This window comes from Arachis stenosperma, chromosome 5 (genome assembly GCF_014773155.1).
Source record: "Arachis stenosperma cultivar V10309 chromosome 5, arast.V10309.gnm1.PFL2, whole genome shotgun sequence".
NCBI lineage: Eukaryota > Viridiplantae > Streptophyta > Magnoliopsida > Fabales > Fabaceae > Arachis > Arachis stenosperma.
Genome location: NC_080381.1, coordinates 53,463,670 through 53,476,150, shown reverse-complemented (window position 1 = coordinate 53,476,150; position 12,481 = coordinate 53,463,670). Strand labels below are relative to the sequence as shown.

General features: G+C 34.2%; 2 protein-coding genes across 4 annotated transcripts; one reads left to right on the top strand and one right to left on the bottom strand.

Moving 5' to 3' along the window:
* The first annotated feature begins 296 nt into the window (after positions 1–296).
* LOC130980220 (eukaryotic translation initiation factor 5A-like) lies at positions 297–2,422 on the top strand. 2 transcript variants are annotated; one of them, XM_057903875.1, is made up of 5 exons: positions 297–462; positions 888–1,010; positions 1,155–1,211; positions 1,821–1,895; positions 2,162–2,422. In XM_057903875.1, the coding sequence occupies exons 1-5, from the start codon at positions 340–342 to the stop codon at positions 2,261–2,263; spliced, it is 480 nt and encodes a 159-aa protein (XP_057759858.1). In that variant the 5' UTR covers positions 297–339; the 3' UTR covers positions 2,264–2,422. The 2 variants fall into 2 exon arrangements, with proteins under 2 accessions (XP_057759858.1, XP_057759859.1); XM_057903876.1 differs by having other exon boundaries at positions 1,821–1,896; positions 2,148–2,422.
* A 221-nt stretch (positions 2,423–2,643) lies between these two features.
* LOC130980219 (isopentenyl phosphate kinase) lies at positions 2,644–7,660 on the bottom strand. 2 transcript variants are annotated; one of them, XM_057903873.1, is made up of 11 exons: positions 7,212–7,659; positions 6,748–6,845; positions 5,893–5,935; positions 4,911–4,972; positions 4,766–4,822; positions 4,230–4,265; positions 4,073–4,150; positions 3,647–3,713; positions 3,505–3,558; positions 3,114–3,217; positions 2,644–3,018 (listed from the first exon to the last, which is right to left on the bottom strand). In XM_057903873.1, exons 1-11 carry the CDS (start codon positions 7,507–7,509, stop codon positions 2,923–2,925), a joined length of 993 nt encoding a protein of 330 aa, XP_057759856.1. In that variant the 5' UTR covers positions 7,510–7,659; the 3' UTR covers positions 2,644–2,922. The 2 variants fall into 2 exon arrangements, with proteins under 2 accessions (XP_057759856.1, XP_057759857.1); XM_057903874.1 differs by lacking the exons at positions 5,893–5,935; positions 6,748–6,845 and having other exon boundaries at positions 7,212–7,660.
* Positions 7,661–12,481: the final 4,821 nt, after the last annotated feature.

Genomic DNA, 12,481 nt, shown 5'->3' with positions numbered 1-12,481 from the left:
ATGTTTGAAAAAAAAATATAAAATAAACATCTAATTGATCTCTAGTGTATTTTAGATCACAAGTTGAAACTTATGTATGCTTAACCAAAAAAAATTTAACAAATTTTATTAGACAATTAAATTTTAAACAAATATGATAGTAAAATAAATTACTTTTCTTTCAAAATATGACCAAAGTTGTTTAATCCGAAACCAGTTGTTTTTACTAAAAATATATCTATATAACAAGATTTAGATTCACATACTTAAATTCATCCTATTTTTTTTGAGCTCTGTATCTTTGTTTGTGAAGAGAAGAGTTCAATTATCCTAATCTGAGTTTTGAATAATAAGAAAACAATGTCTGATGAGGAGCACCATTTCGAGGCTAAGGGTGATGCAGGAGCATCAAAAACATATCCACAACAAGCTGGAACCATTAGGAAGAATGCTTACATTGTTATCAAAAACAGACCTTGCAAGGTCCCGTCCTCTCTCTCTTTTCTATTTTCTGCTCATTCATTTCTTTAATTCTTTTCTCTCGGATCCCTCTTGTAACCCAATTTTATACCTTTTCTTTTTTCTATATTAGAATAATAATGAAAATGTAACATATTTTAGTTGAAACATGCATCAATTATTCGTTGAATATAATGGCGGTCACATACAAATTCTACCGACTCACAATTGCATGAGCAATATTTGTTTAACATAAATAAGATAAAAATTTAACACACTAATCTGGAAGGTGAAAATGACCTTAAAATTACCGTTCTAAATCTTAAACTCTGGATTATGATATTAACTTATAATCCTAAGCGTTGTATGTTTATATTTCTCTCGACAATTGTGGTTGTTTAATTGATTGAAACCAAGGTGATTCTTTGAAAAAAAATATATGGTGACAGGTTGTAGAGGTTTCAACTTCGAAAACTGGGAAGCATGGACACGCGAAGTGTCACTTTGTTGGTATTGACATTTTCACTGGGAAGAAGCTTGAAGATATTGTCCCATCTTCCCATAACTGTGATGTATGACACTCTGGAATTTTACTCGAATAAGATCATGTCATGTTTATTTACGATTTTAGGGTGGTGGTTGTTGTTATTATTATTATCATTATTATCATTATCATTATTCAATAAATTACAAATCCTTGCATTATTTTGTTTTAGGTTCCTCATGTCAACCGAACTGACTACCAGCTCATTGATATCTCCGAGGATGGATTTGTATGATTGCGCTCTTGACTCCTTAATCTTGTTTCCTCGCTCCTTTCGTTTTTGGTCACACAACACTCTACATTGCACTTATATCATTAACTTTGAGGTTAAGTTTGATGCATAGTGTCATCCAATAAATTTTTATTTACTATTTTTTTATGACTATTTAAATAGTATAACGAATTCTTTTTTTTTTTTTCAAAGAATAAATGATTTTTCATAATACACATAGTTCTAAGAGACAGAAGATATAATAAAAAACTGAATTTGTAATTTGATTTTCACAACAATCATTTAGAGATACCTCAAAGACGAAGGAAAATGGCATTAAATGATGAAACTAACCATTTTTAATGTTGAAGAACTCATTATGAGTAGAGTTTTCTTTCTTTAATTTTCATGAAACTGTTTGGAAAAATGTTAGATAGTCATCAAAATTTATTGTTTTTAGCCATCAGATAACTATCAATATTTAAAAGTATGGGATAAAATATGTTGTTGGATTACTAGACTAAAAGAACTAGATTAAAAGAATTAAGTTGATGGATAAGTAATGGACAAAAATAATGAATTATGATGTCCTCCTAGTATTTCTCTATTTTCATTTGAATGTGTTAGGTGAGTCTGCTCACTGAGACGGGTGGCACTAAGGATGATCTTAAGCTTCCAAGTGATGAAAGTCTACTTTCACAGGTTGGGATGCTTGACCTTTCTACATTGAGAAGTGATTCTCATACATATCTTATCTTTTTTTTGTAGACTGAGTCAACTTTTCTCCACCATTGAATGGGGTGCAAGTCATATACACTACAATATTGCACCACATCCAATGGTGAAGAAGAGTCAGCAAAATGTGTGTGAATATTTAATAACATTTCACAGTTTCACCAGTTATTAGTCACATTATTGAAGATGAGAATATTAGATATTTGTCTTTATTAGAATTAACTTGTATGCAGATCAAGGATGGATTTGCTGAGGGTAAGGATTTGGTCGTGTCAGTTATGTCTTCCATGGGCGAGGAGCAGATTTGTGGCCTTAAGGACATTGGCCCCAAGTAGTAGGCCATGTTCCATACTTCCATGTCACTTTAATGCTGGAACTGGAAAGCATAAGTTGCAAAGAAGATTATAAATAGCAATCTTTCTTTTCCCTTTTAATTATACTTATATGGTTTTATGTGCTAATTTATGCCAAAATGTGCACCATTCTTGAAATGTCTAGTTGTCTACTTTGTGACTTTATATGTACAGGAGTTCTTAACACACACATTAGTGTTCTCAATATTAGTATTGTTCTAACAAAAAATAAAGATAGAAACCAGACAACTTTAAGCTACGTTCTAAATCAAGAACCAAAAATGAAAGTTGCTCGATCAAACAATTGCAAAACATCCATAAATTCTCCTGAAGTAATCTCAGAAGATCCAAAGGGTAAAAAATGTCAGAACAATACTTCTAGTTTAAACTGTTTGAGTGATGCGCAAGATGCACAATATAACGTCAATACATGGAAAATATAAAACATCATCGGTGACTCAGTTCACAGCTTGTATAATATACTGAACATCACTGAAATATAGGCAGTGAATTGAGTAGTTTCTGTAAGACATATGTTAGAATATAACTTATTCAGAATCATGAGGAGCCCTAGAAATCACTAAATCACGTTTGATGATTTGGAGTGAAGCAAAAGTTCGTGTTATGGCAGATTTATTGACTTATCTTGAAGATCGAACTACTGTCCCAAGCCAGTCATTGGGAATGCCGCTTCTCAGAACTCCACTTAAAGCCCTTAATGAGTGGCTGGTTGCTGCCTGAAAATATTGCAGTTTCAACATTACGAGCTCTAAGATATAAACGATGATAAGAATAACAAAGTTTTATTTATATATTTTGAAAAGGAGTTTACTTTTACAATGTAGACATCAATTCCAAGCTTTGCTATCATTGCAGCTTCGGATATCTTTGTTTCCATTCCACCAGTTGTATCATGAGCGGCAACAGTCAACTCAACTGCAGCGGGAAACAAGCCAATAAAATTTTCATATAATCAACGCCAAACATACATGTAAAATTAGTGGTCTAAAGAGAAGTAAACATAAGAACTTCGTAAATTCTTAGAATTGATCATTGGTCATAAGTGGTAACCAGGGACATATCCATTTTCCACAACTAGGGCATTTGCCTCTACCAACCTTTTTTTTTAATATAACATTATGAGTATATAATTGTAAATTGTGCATGCATTTTGTCACCATCGCTTAAGGTTTTTCAGTAATGATTTACAAAAATCTGCTTACCCGAGTTCTGCAACTTTGGATTTATGACTGACCAGCTTCCATCTTCAGCGACAGCTGTCATAGTTGAAAAAATCGGCAATGAGACAATCAACCACCAAGGTATCCGCCCATATGGAATATCAAGTTTGTAACAAGTGCTCACCGATTTCCTTTAACAGCATTGCATCAGGTTCTGTTGGTGGGCGATCATATACGCCATATACATCTGTCTTTTACTTGAATGAAAACATTTATGAATGTTTCATAAAATTTCAGATATATAATAATATTGTGATGGGCTGCTCCAAGACTCCAATGCAATATTGATTCATGCAATCTATCTTACATATGCATACATGCTAGTAGTTAAGTGCATTTTGCTTCGGATTTCACCCAACACAGTCATTATCAATTTATCATGCTTTTGAACTAACACACTTTTGTTAGACAAACAGTTTAGCCATTACCCTCATGATATTTGTCACTGCAAATACTCTAATCACAATTTTTTGCTTATTATGCTCGGAAGAATTTTGTATTTGCAGCTATTCAAGGATACATATGGTTATATATAACATATAATGGATACCATGAAAACAACATATTTAGGCTTTGAGTATGCTGCCAGATGACTAATGATAACATCTCCACTCAAAATACTGCATCCCTGAAAGCATGTTAGTATTAAAAATTTCGTATCCATAATTGATAAATGAACAATGAAGCAAAATGAATTGAGTCACTACTTGAATATCATCAAACACAGCATCTCCATGTAGAACCTACACAACCAACAATCCCCACGTTACTTAAAGCGAGAAGAAAAAAGAATAAAAGTACAATTACAGAAATCAGAACCTTCAAAGTAAAACCGAAAGTGAACATACATACTGATTCTGTGCAAAAAATGTAAGAGTTCAATTTAAGACTGTAAGGATGAAAATTAAGACGATGCCAATTTAAATTATGACTTTATTAAGAAAGAATGAACAAGTCTTTTTGTATTCCATTAAAAAAGAAAAATATAGTGTTCAAGAAAGAGTGTATAGTTCGGAACTACATTAGTTTGGAAGTCTCCTTATATTTCTATACATAAATCATTCATGATTGTCATTGATAAACCATGATTTCAGGATTTCTCACCTAGTTTATCATCTTCCATACCTACTAAAATGAATAGAAGTAACAATATTAAAAACATTCACACACAAAGAAAAGTTGAAGAATGGTAGAAACATTTTTGAAAGCTTCAAACGATATGGATTAAGGAATTCAATCTTACAGGAGTAAATCCTGACTCGATTGCCTTAGCTACTGAAGATAAATCACCTGAAGATATCTGCACATGTTGAATATGAACATAGACGAATAACTTCATATGAAAAGGAAGAGAAAAGAAATCTATAATCATTAATAAGTTCACTAACATGTTTCTCCTTGGTAAACCATCCACAAGAGAAAGGTGACATTCCAATTGAAGGAATGCCCTCTGCATAAAAGAAACAAATATAATTTTATAATGACATTTCTACTTTTGAAGCGAACATGTAGCGAAAAAATTGATGAAAAACCGCTGCAACATGTACTCACTTACAGTGCAGGCTGTGCAGCACATAGCTCATAAATTTGTTTACAAATAAAGTTGAGTTTCAAATATGTTTTACATGTTTCTTTCTTTTTCACTAACAAAAACAGAAGATAAGTAGAGAAAGATAATTACCAAGTGACCAAATCTCAATATTACTGACTAAGTTGTAGGTATATCATGCTTCTATCATGAACATAATAGGATAAAAGCCTAAAACAAAAGTTAGATACTGTTCATACCATGACCCAAATAAAGCCATGACCAAAAGGTAGCTGGACCCAATGGAAGCTACCAGATCCAAAGAGATCATTCCAAGAGCTACACTGGTTGACCTATCCAACCTACTTGGGGCACGGATACCATGACCCGTGCCCGGCCCTTCTTGCGTGGCAAGTAATAGCTTGTCATTCCACTACTTCTGATATATCCACATATCAGTAACCACCTTTACGTGAGGGTAACTTCCCAAATATTGAGTAAGAAACCATCCACTACTACAAAAGGGAAGATTCAAAAGTAACCTCTATAAATACCCCATCAAACTCAAATATTTCTCAATCCCAATTTATACAAACTTGCTTAAAACTTTTGCTAACTTAAGTATCGGAGTCCTTTGCATATATCCCCCACCACCATTTCAGAGCCAACGTGAAGGAGACCATTCAAGACCTTCACCACCACCTCCAACCTCTTACTCTTAAGCCCAAAATACCTTACAGCCCGTTTCCGATACGCCTCGGAACATTGGCGCCGTTGTCGGGGGAAAAAAAAAACTTGTACACGCACAAACAACAAGAAGCATAAGATAGTTATCACACTACCTCGGGCCAGTGCTCTAACTATTGCAAGATTGAGAGTAGTTACCTGAAATTGGAAATAAATGACATGATAAGAATGGAGGAGATCCACATTCTGTGAGCAATTTGTACTACAGCAATTGTCTTCAAACAACAAAATAGAAGGCAGTGCATATTTGTTTTTAGGATTTTTAAAATATCAGCAAAACTGACCTAAGTGGAAACAACAATAACTAATATATCAAAAAAACTCTAGAGCTATCACTTGGCCAACTTTTGCTATATAAATTTGGTGCAACAAAACACCCTAATCATCAGGTCTGTCACATTTTCAGTCAATTTTTTTATTAATCTCAAGTGGGAAAATATACTTGATATGTATAGGCTACACTTTGAGACTATGAAAATGATAGGCCATATTCCAAATTGCACCAGTCAATGTCATTTCTAAGGCAATCCAGTGATATTCTCCTCTACTTCAAAGTTAGTAACTATGACTTTTATGCATAAACTAGACTTAGAAGGCATCTTTTTGGGGACTAGAGGAGTGCTTTAATTTTGTATAAATATTAGTAGACTCAGATAAGAAAATGCAGTGCTAAACTTTTGATGTTTGATATTGATTAGGAAGCATTTAACAAATCCAAAACGGTTACAAATTTGATAAGAAAATTTCTCCAAAAAATGGATACAATATCAGCATATAAACTGGATTCAGAAATAAAGGTATGTGAGTTTCATATTGAAATTCGAGGACAAAGATTGATTAGCACTAATTTGAGTTTGGAGAAGTGGTTAACATCCTGCTGCACTAGTATACAAGTTTTTTAATTACAACAGCAGAGAGATCTTATAAAAAGTTTTCCAATGATTACTTACAGAAATTCTGGTAGCAACGAAACCACCCTTGACAATAGGTTTATTCAGCTGTCCTTTGTGGACACCAGATTTGCTAGCTTGGAAATGCCCAAAAGAACCTGACAGAACCATCGACCCTATTATGAACTAGCTCTATATCATGAAGAACTAAGATCTAGTTTTTAAACACCAAATATAATGTACCACAGGTTAAATACAAAAAGATTACTAACTCAATCCATTGAAGCAATGGAGAAGGAAGAATATTATACCTATAGAAGTTTCTGTTTAAATTTCTTATTCGTATAACAGTTAACTGAGTACAAAGTTTTGGACATGGCTAGAATAGGTGAGTTCCATTTGTTCAATGTGATAAAATTCCCATCAAATTGATTATTGAAAAGTTAAACTGACCTAATTTAATGTCAAGAGAGCAAAATGGATATTTAATAACCAGGAAAAGAATAAAGCCAGAATAGAGGAACCTGCTCCATGAACAACAATGAAAGGACTACAATCAATGACGGAATGATCTTTGAATTCATCGGGGTTGCAACAGATTTCTGAGGCACCATGTCTCTTGCTCCAATCCATCCCAGGAGGCTTCTGAGAAGATGAAATCATTGCCTGCCTCAGCTGTTCAGACACCTTGTGAAGAATCTCGTCATTTATCATCTCTAACTCATTTTTACAAGTAATTGCAGCACCTCCGAGTTTAACTATACAGCGAATTGGTTGAGCGAAGGGAGAATGGGGCAAGATCTGTTGCTCCTCCAAATCCATCAAGGTGACAGGTGACTGTGGCTAGGCCTACCCAAAGTTGACCAATGTTATCATGTAAATGTGAACTTCACACACTGCGCTATTATTACTTATGAGTGGAATCTCTTTTCCTGTGAGACATCCTTCAGACATGACATGGTTAGAGCTATTGAGCCATTTGCCCATTTCCTTTATTTTTTAAAAAATAAATAAATAAAAAAAAGGAAAAGAAGTTTGGAGAAATGTAAAAAAAAAAAAAAAAAAAAAAAAAAAAAAAAATCAATCTATGCTTCGCTCGGATTGATAGAGGAGGTGACTCGATTCATGAGCTTCCTGCGACAACTGTGGCAGCAACGGCAGCAGAACCGGTGACTGCAACGACAGCTACACCGACAGTAGAGAATTTAGGATTTTGTCGATTGCCATTCTCTTCTTTCTTCTCTCTCCCTCGGTGAGTTTTGAAAATTCAATAATGCTACGTAGGGTTTTTTTTTTTGGGAGTAAACTACCATTTGTACCCACAAAAATTGAAAAACCCATAGAAAAAAAAAATTACCATTTATACCCATAAAAAATTGTTTTTACAGGAAAAATTATCTAAACCCTAAAAAACTATCTAAAATCCCTAAATTATCCTTATCTTCACCACCACACCACCTCCTTCACTCAATCACCTTTCTAACCCTAACCCTCTTCACCCAGCCACCACCCCTCTTTCCCTTTCTAATCTCAAATCCCACCACCACCCTCTTCACCTAGTCACCACCCCTCTTTCCCTTTTTAACACACTCTCACCATTACTTCCCACTCAGTCTCCACCGCTACTCCAATGGCTCCTTGCCACACCCTCCTCTCTTTCATCCTCACAGTCACAGCAACACTTGTTGCCGCTTCCCCGAAGAAGAAGAGCACCTTCACGGTGCAAGTCCACCATGAAATGAAGCCAAGCCTTCCATCTTCCCAACCCACAAGCACTGTACAAATCCTCTTTCGCTTCTATTATCAACCATGCCACTGCAGCTGAAACCACCGCCGCCGCCGCCTCCGCCGCCGTCCTTCACACTTACGATACTGTCTTTCACGGCTTCTCAGCAAAACTCTCACCTTTAGAGGCCTAGAAGCTAGAATCCCTGTCCCATGTCGTTGCAGTGATCCCGGAGCAGGTCCGCCAACTCCACACTATCCGCTCGCCGCAGTTCTTGGGCCTCAAAACTGTCGACAGGGTCGGCCTCCTCAAGGAGATGGATTTCGGTTCAAATCGCATCATTGGAGTCATTGACACCTATCCTGACAGAAAGAGTTTCATCGACCGCGACCTCGGCGTTGTTCCTCCCAACTAGAAGGGCAGCGGCGGTGGTGGTTCTACGACGCAGAAAGAGGTGAATAGAGTTGGCTATGGCGGTGATAAGGTAGTGTGAAGAGGAGGGTCTCTGACGCGGTAGGCTTTAGTTTGAGGCCGATGGTGATGGTGGCGAGGAGAAGCTGGCGCGGTGTTCCTGGGCTGGCAGAGGTCCGCGACGTTGCTAGCGGAGAAGGGTAAACGATGATGAGGAGGGTGAGACGGTGGTTTGTGGTTGATGCTGGGATTGGGTGGCTGAGAACATTGAGAGAGAGAGAGAGAGAGAGAGAGAGAGAGAGAGAGAGAGAGAGAGAGAGAGAGAGAGGAGGGAGGAAGTAGATGATAGTGTGGAGAGAAGGGTAATTTAGGAATTTTATTTAATTTTTTAGGGTTTAGATAATTTTGCCTGTAAAAATATTTTTTTATGGGTACAAATGGTAATTTCTTTTTTCTATGGGTAGATATGTCAACGTTTTCAACTTTCGTGGATACAAATGGTAGTTTACTCTTCTTTTGGGGTTAAGTTTAAATTTTATAAATTAATTATTAACTATTAGGGGGAGTTTTATAAATTGCCATAAATAAAGTATATTTTGGAAGTTTTTAAAAACTTTCACTCAAAAATTTTCTTAATTAAATATAAATCTTGTAGTGTTCTTTTTCATCACTCTTTCGTTTTATTCTTCTTTTTTTTCTTTTTTGTTATTTTTCTCTTTCGTTATCGTCGTCACCAACAACATCTCCTCATCCTCCTCCTCCTCTTCCTCCTTCTTTTCTTATTGAACTTTTTTCTCCTCCTTCGTTTTCCTCTTTCTCCTCCATCATCTTCATCATCATAATTATTATCGTTATAGTCATCGTCGTCTTCTTCTTATACATATCATCATTATTGTTATCGTTATCGTAGAATTTTCGTCATATTGATGAGTTGCTTGATCCAAAATTTTTGCCATAGAATTTTCTCAAGTTTCTTCTTATTTTACTCTCTTAATAAGAATAAAAACAAAAAAAATCAAACGAAGAAGAAGAAACACATAATGCTATAAAATAACTTGGAAAAAGATGAACCTACATTCATTCAACTAAAAAAAAAAAGAAATAAGTAAAAAAAGAAGAAAAAATGCAGCATTAAAGAAAATATTTTTGTACATTTACAACAAATTTCGGCGTAAAACTAAGACATTTATATGTATTGTTTAGAAATTTCGGTGTATTTATACTGATAAGTTCTGCATATTTCAAAACTATTCCTCTTTCTTCTTCTCATCTTTTGTTGTTGCTTCTTCTTTTTTTTTTCATCATCATTAACATCATCATCTTCTTCTTCTTCTTCTTTTTATTCATCTTTTTTTTGTTTTACCTTCTCAAGTTTCTTCTTGTTTTACTCTATTAACAAGAATAAAAACAAAAAACAATCAAGCAAAGAAGAAGAAAAAACACATAATGCTATAAAATTATTTGAAAGAAGATGAACCTACATTCATTCAACTAAAAGAAAGAAAGAATTAAGGGAAAAAAGAAGAAAAAGAATACAGCATTAAAGAAAATATTTTTGTGTATTTGTAACAAATTTCGGTGTAAAACTAAAATATTTATGTGTATTATTAAGAATTTTCGGTGTATTTATACCGATAAGTTTTGCATAATTCAAAACTCTCCATCTTCTCCTTCCTCATCTTCTGCTACTTCTTTTTTTTCATCATCTTCTTTTTTTCTTATTCATCTTTTTCTTCTTGTTTTACCTTCTCAAAGTTCTTCTTGTGTTACTCTCTTAACAAGAATAAAAATAAAAAAATCAAACAAATAAGAAAAAGAAATGCATAATACTGCAAAATTATTTAGAAGATGATGAATCTACATTCACTCAACTAAAAGAAAGAAAGAATTAAAGAATAAAAGAAGAAGAAAATAATGCAGTATTAAAGAAAATATTTTTGTGTATTTGTAACAAATTTCGGTGTAAAACTACACATTTATGTGTATTGTTAAGAATTCTTGGTGTATTTGTACTAATAAATTCTGCATAATTCAAAACTCTTCCTCTTCCTTCTCCTCATCTTTTGCTGCTGCTTCTTCTTTTTCAAGAGGTTAGGGGAGAGAAATACATAATATGCTCTAATGCAAGGTGGTATTCTGAGGAATATTAATTGGGACAATGCAAAACACTTTATGAAATTCTTGAAAATTTTTCATGATGTTACAAAGAGTGTGTCTAGTAGTTTGTTTGTGACTTCTTCTCAATATTTTTATGAGTTTTGTAAGATCTTACGAGTGTTCAAGGCTTCTTGTGGTAGTCGAGATCCATTACTTGGGAGTATGGCTGAGAGGATGAAGTTTAAGTATGACAAGTACAAGGATAACATAAAAAATATCAATATGATAATTTTTGTTGCTGTGGTTCTTGATCCTAGGTACAAGTTGAAGTTTGTGAACTTTAGCTTTGAAAAGTTATATGATAAGGATGATGTTGATTTTTTGGGTACAAAAGTGAAGAGACCTTCTCCAAGATGTTTGAATGTTATGTGAATGCAAATAATGTAGGTAGATCTTTTACTTCAGCAACAATGGATGGTGCATCATATGTGGGAGTACTTGATGGCGACATGGCTGGTGATTTTTTCAAGGAGGTGCATGAGATCATCAACAAGAATGAGATGGATTTGTATTTGATGGATGGTTTAGAGAAGTCTCGTGATCAAAATACTTTTGACATATTGAATTGGTGGAAGGTAAATTCTAGCAAGTATCCTATCTTATCCCAAATAGTTAGAGATGTCTTAGCAATGCCGGTCTCGACTATTGCTTCAGAATCAGCTTTTAACACTGGTAGAAGACTGCTTAACAACTATAGGAGTTCTTTAACTCCAAAGACAGTTGAGGCATTGATATGCACACAAAATTGGCTTCGTGCTTCTCCAATGACAACTGATTTTGAGGAGATTATTGAAGAGTTTGAGAAACTTGAATTAGGTATGCAAAAAAGAAATTTGTAGTTCCTTTCATGGTTTATGTTTATAATTTATAATCTATATTATGTTTATAATCTATATTGATTTTTTTGTTTTATTTTTGTAGAAATTGCACCAACTGGAGAAGATGATGATGAGTCTAGTGTGGGTTCAGATTAAGCATGGTGGCTGTTTGGTTTTTATTTGTTATAAAGTGATTGTTTTGGTTTAAAGTGTATTTATTTTTGTTATTTTGCTAGACATTTTTAATTGTCTTTGTTTTATGTTTAATTAACTTGAATTTGTATTGAATTTGGATGTGATATACTCTTGTTATTCTAGTTTATTGAAGGTTTAAACTACATTTTATGTTAATTTAGATTCTGATTATTAGGTGTAAAAAAATCGAAAAACTGACCGAACCAAATCGCTGTTGGTTCGGTTCGGTTCGGTTGTTCAAACAGCAGCCAACCGAATAGTTGGTATCATTGTAGAACGGATCAGGTCGGTTCGATTAGTTTTCGGTCCAAAATCGAACCAAACTGAGCCGATTACACCTTTAATTCATTCAACTAAAAAAAAGAAAAAAATAAGAAGAACAAGACAAAAATGCAGCATTAAAGAAAATATTTTTGTATATCTATAGCGAAATTTCGGTATAAAACTAAAACATTTATATGTATTGTTAAGAATTTTTGGTATATTT

Excerpts from the sequence above, each read along its gene's own strand:
- LOC130980219 (XM_057903873.1), bottom strand. The coding sequence starts at position 7,509 with ATGGATTTGGAGGAGCAACAGATCTTGCCCCATTCTCCCTTCGCTCAA. Across the intron at positions 5,936-6,747 it reads TCGTTGCTACCAGAATTTCT|GTAACTACTCTCAATCTTGC; the intron begins GTAAGTAATCAT and ends TTCCAATTTCAG. Across the intron at positions 3,019-3,113 it reads TTGATGTCTACATTGTAAAA|GCAGCAACCAGCCACTCATT; the intron begins GTAAACTCCTTT and ends CAATATTTTCAG.
- LOC130980220 (XM_057903876.1), top strand. The coding sequence starts at position 340 with ATGTCTGATGAGGAGCACCATTTCGAGGCTAAGGGTGATGCAGGAGCA. Across the intron at positions 463-887 it reads TCAAAAACAGACCTTGCAAG|GTTGTAGAGGTTTCAACTTC; the intron begins GTCCCGTCCTCT and ends ATATGGTGACAG. Across the intron at positions 1,897-2,147 it reads TGAAAGTCTACTTTCACAGG|TAACTTGTATGCAGATCAAG; the intron begins TTGGGATGCTTG and ends CTTTATTAGAAT.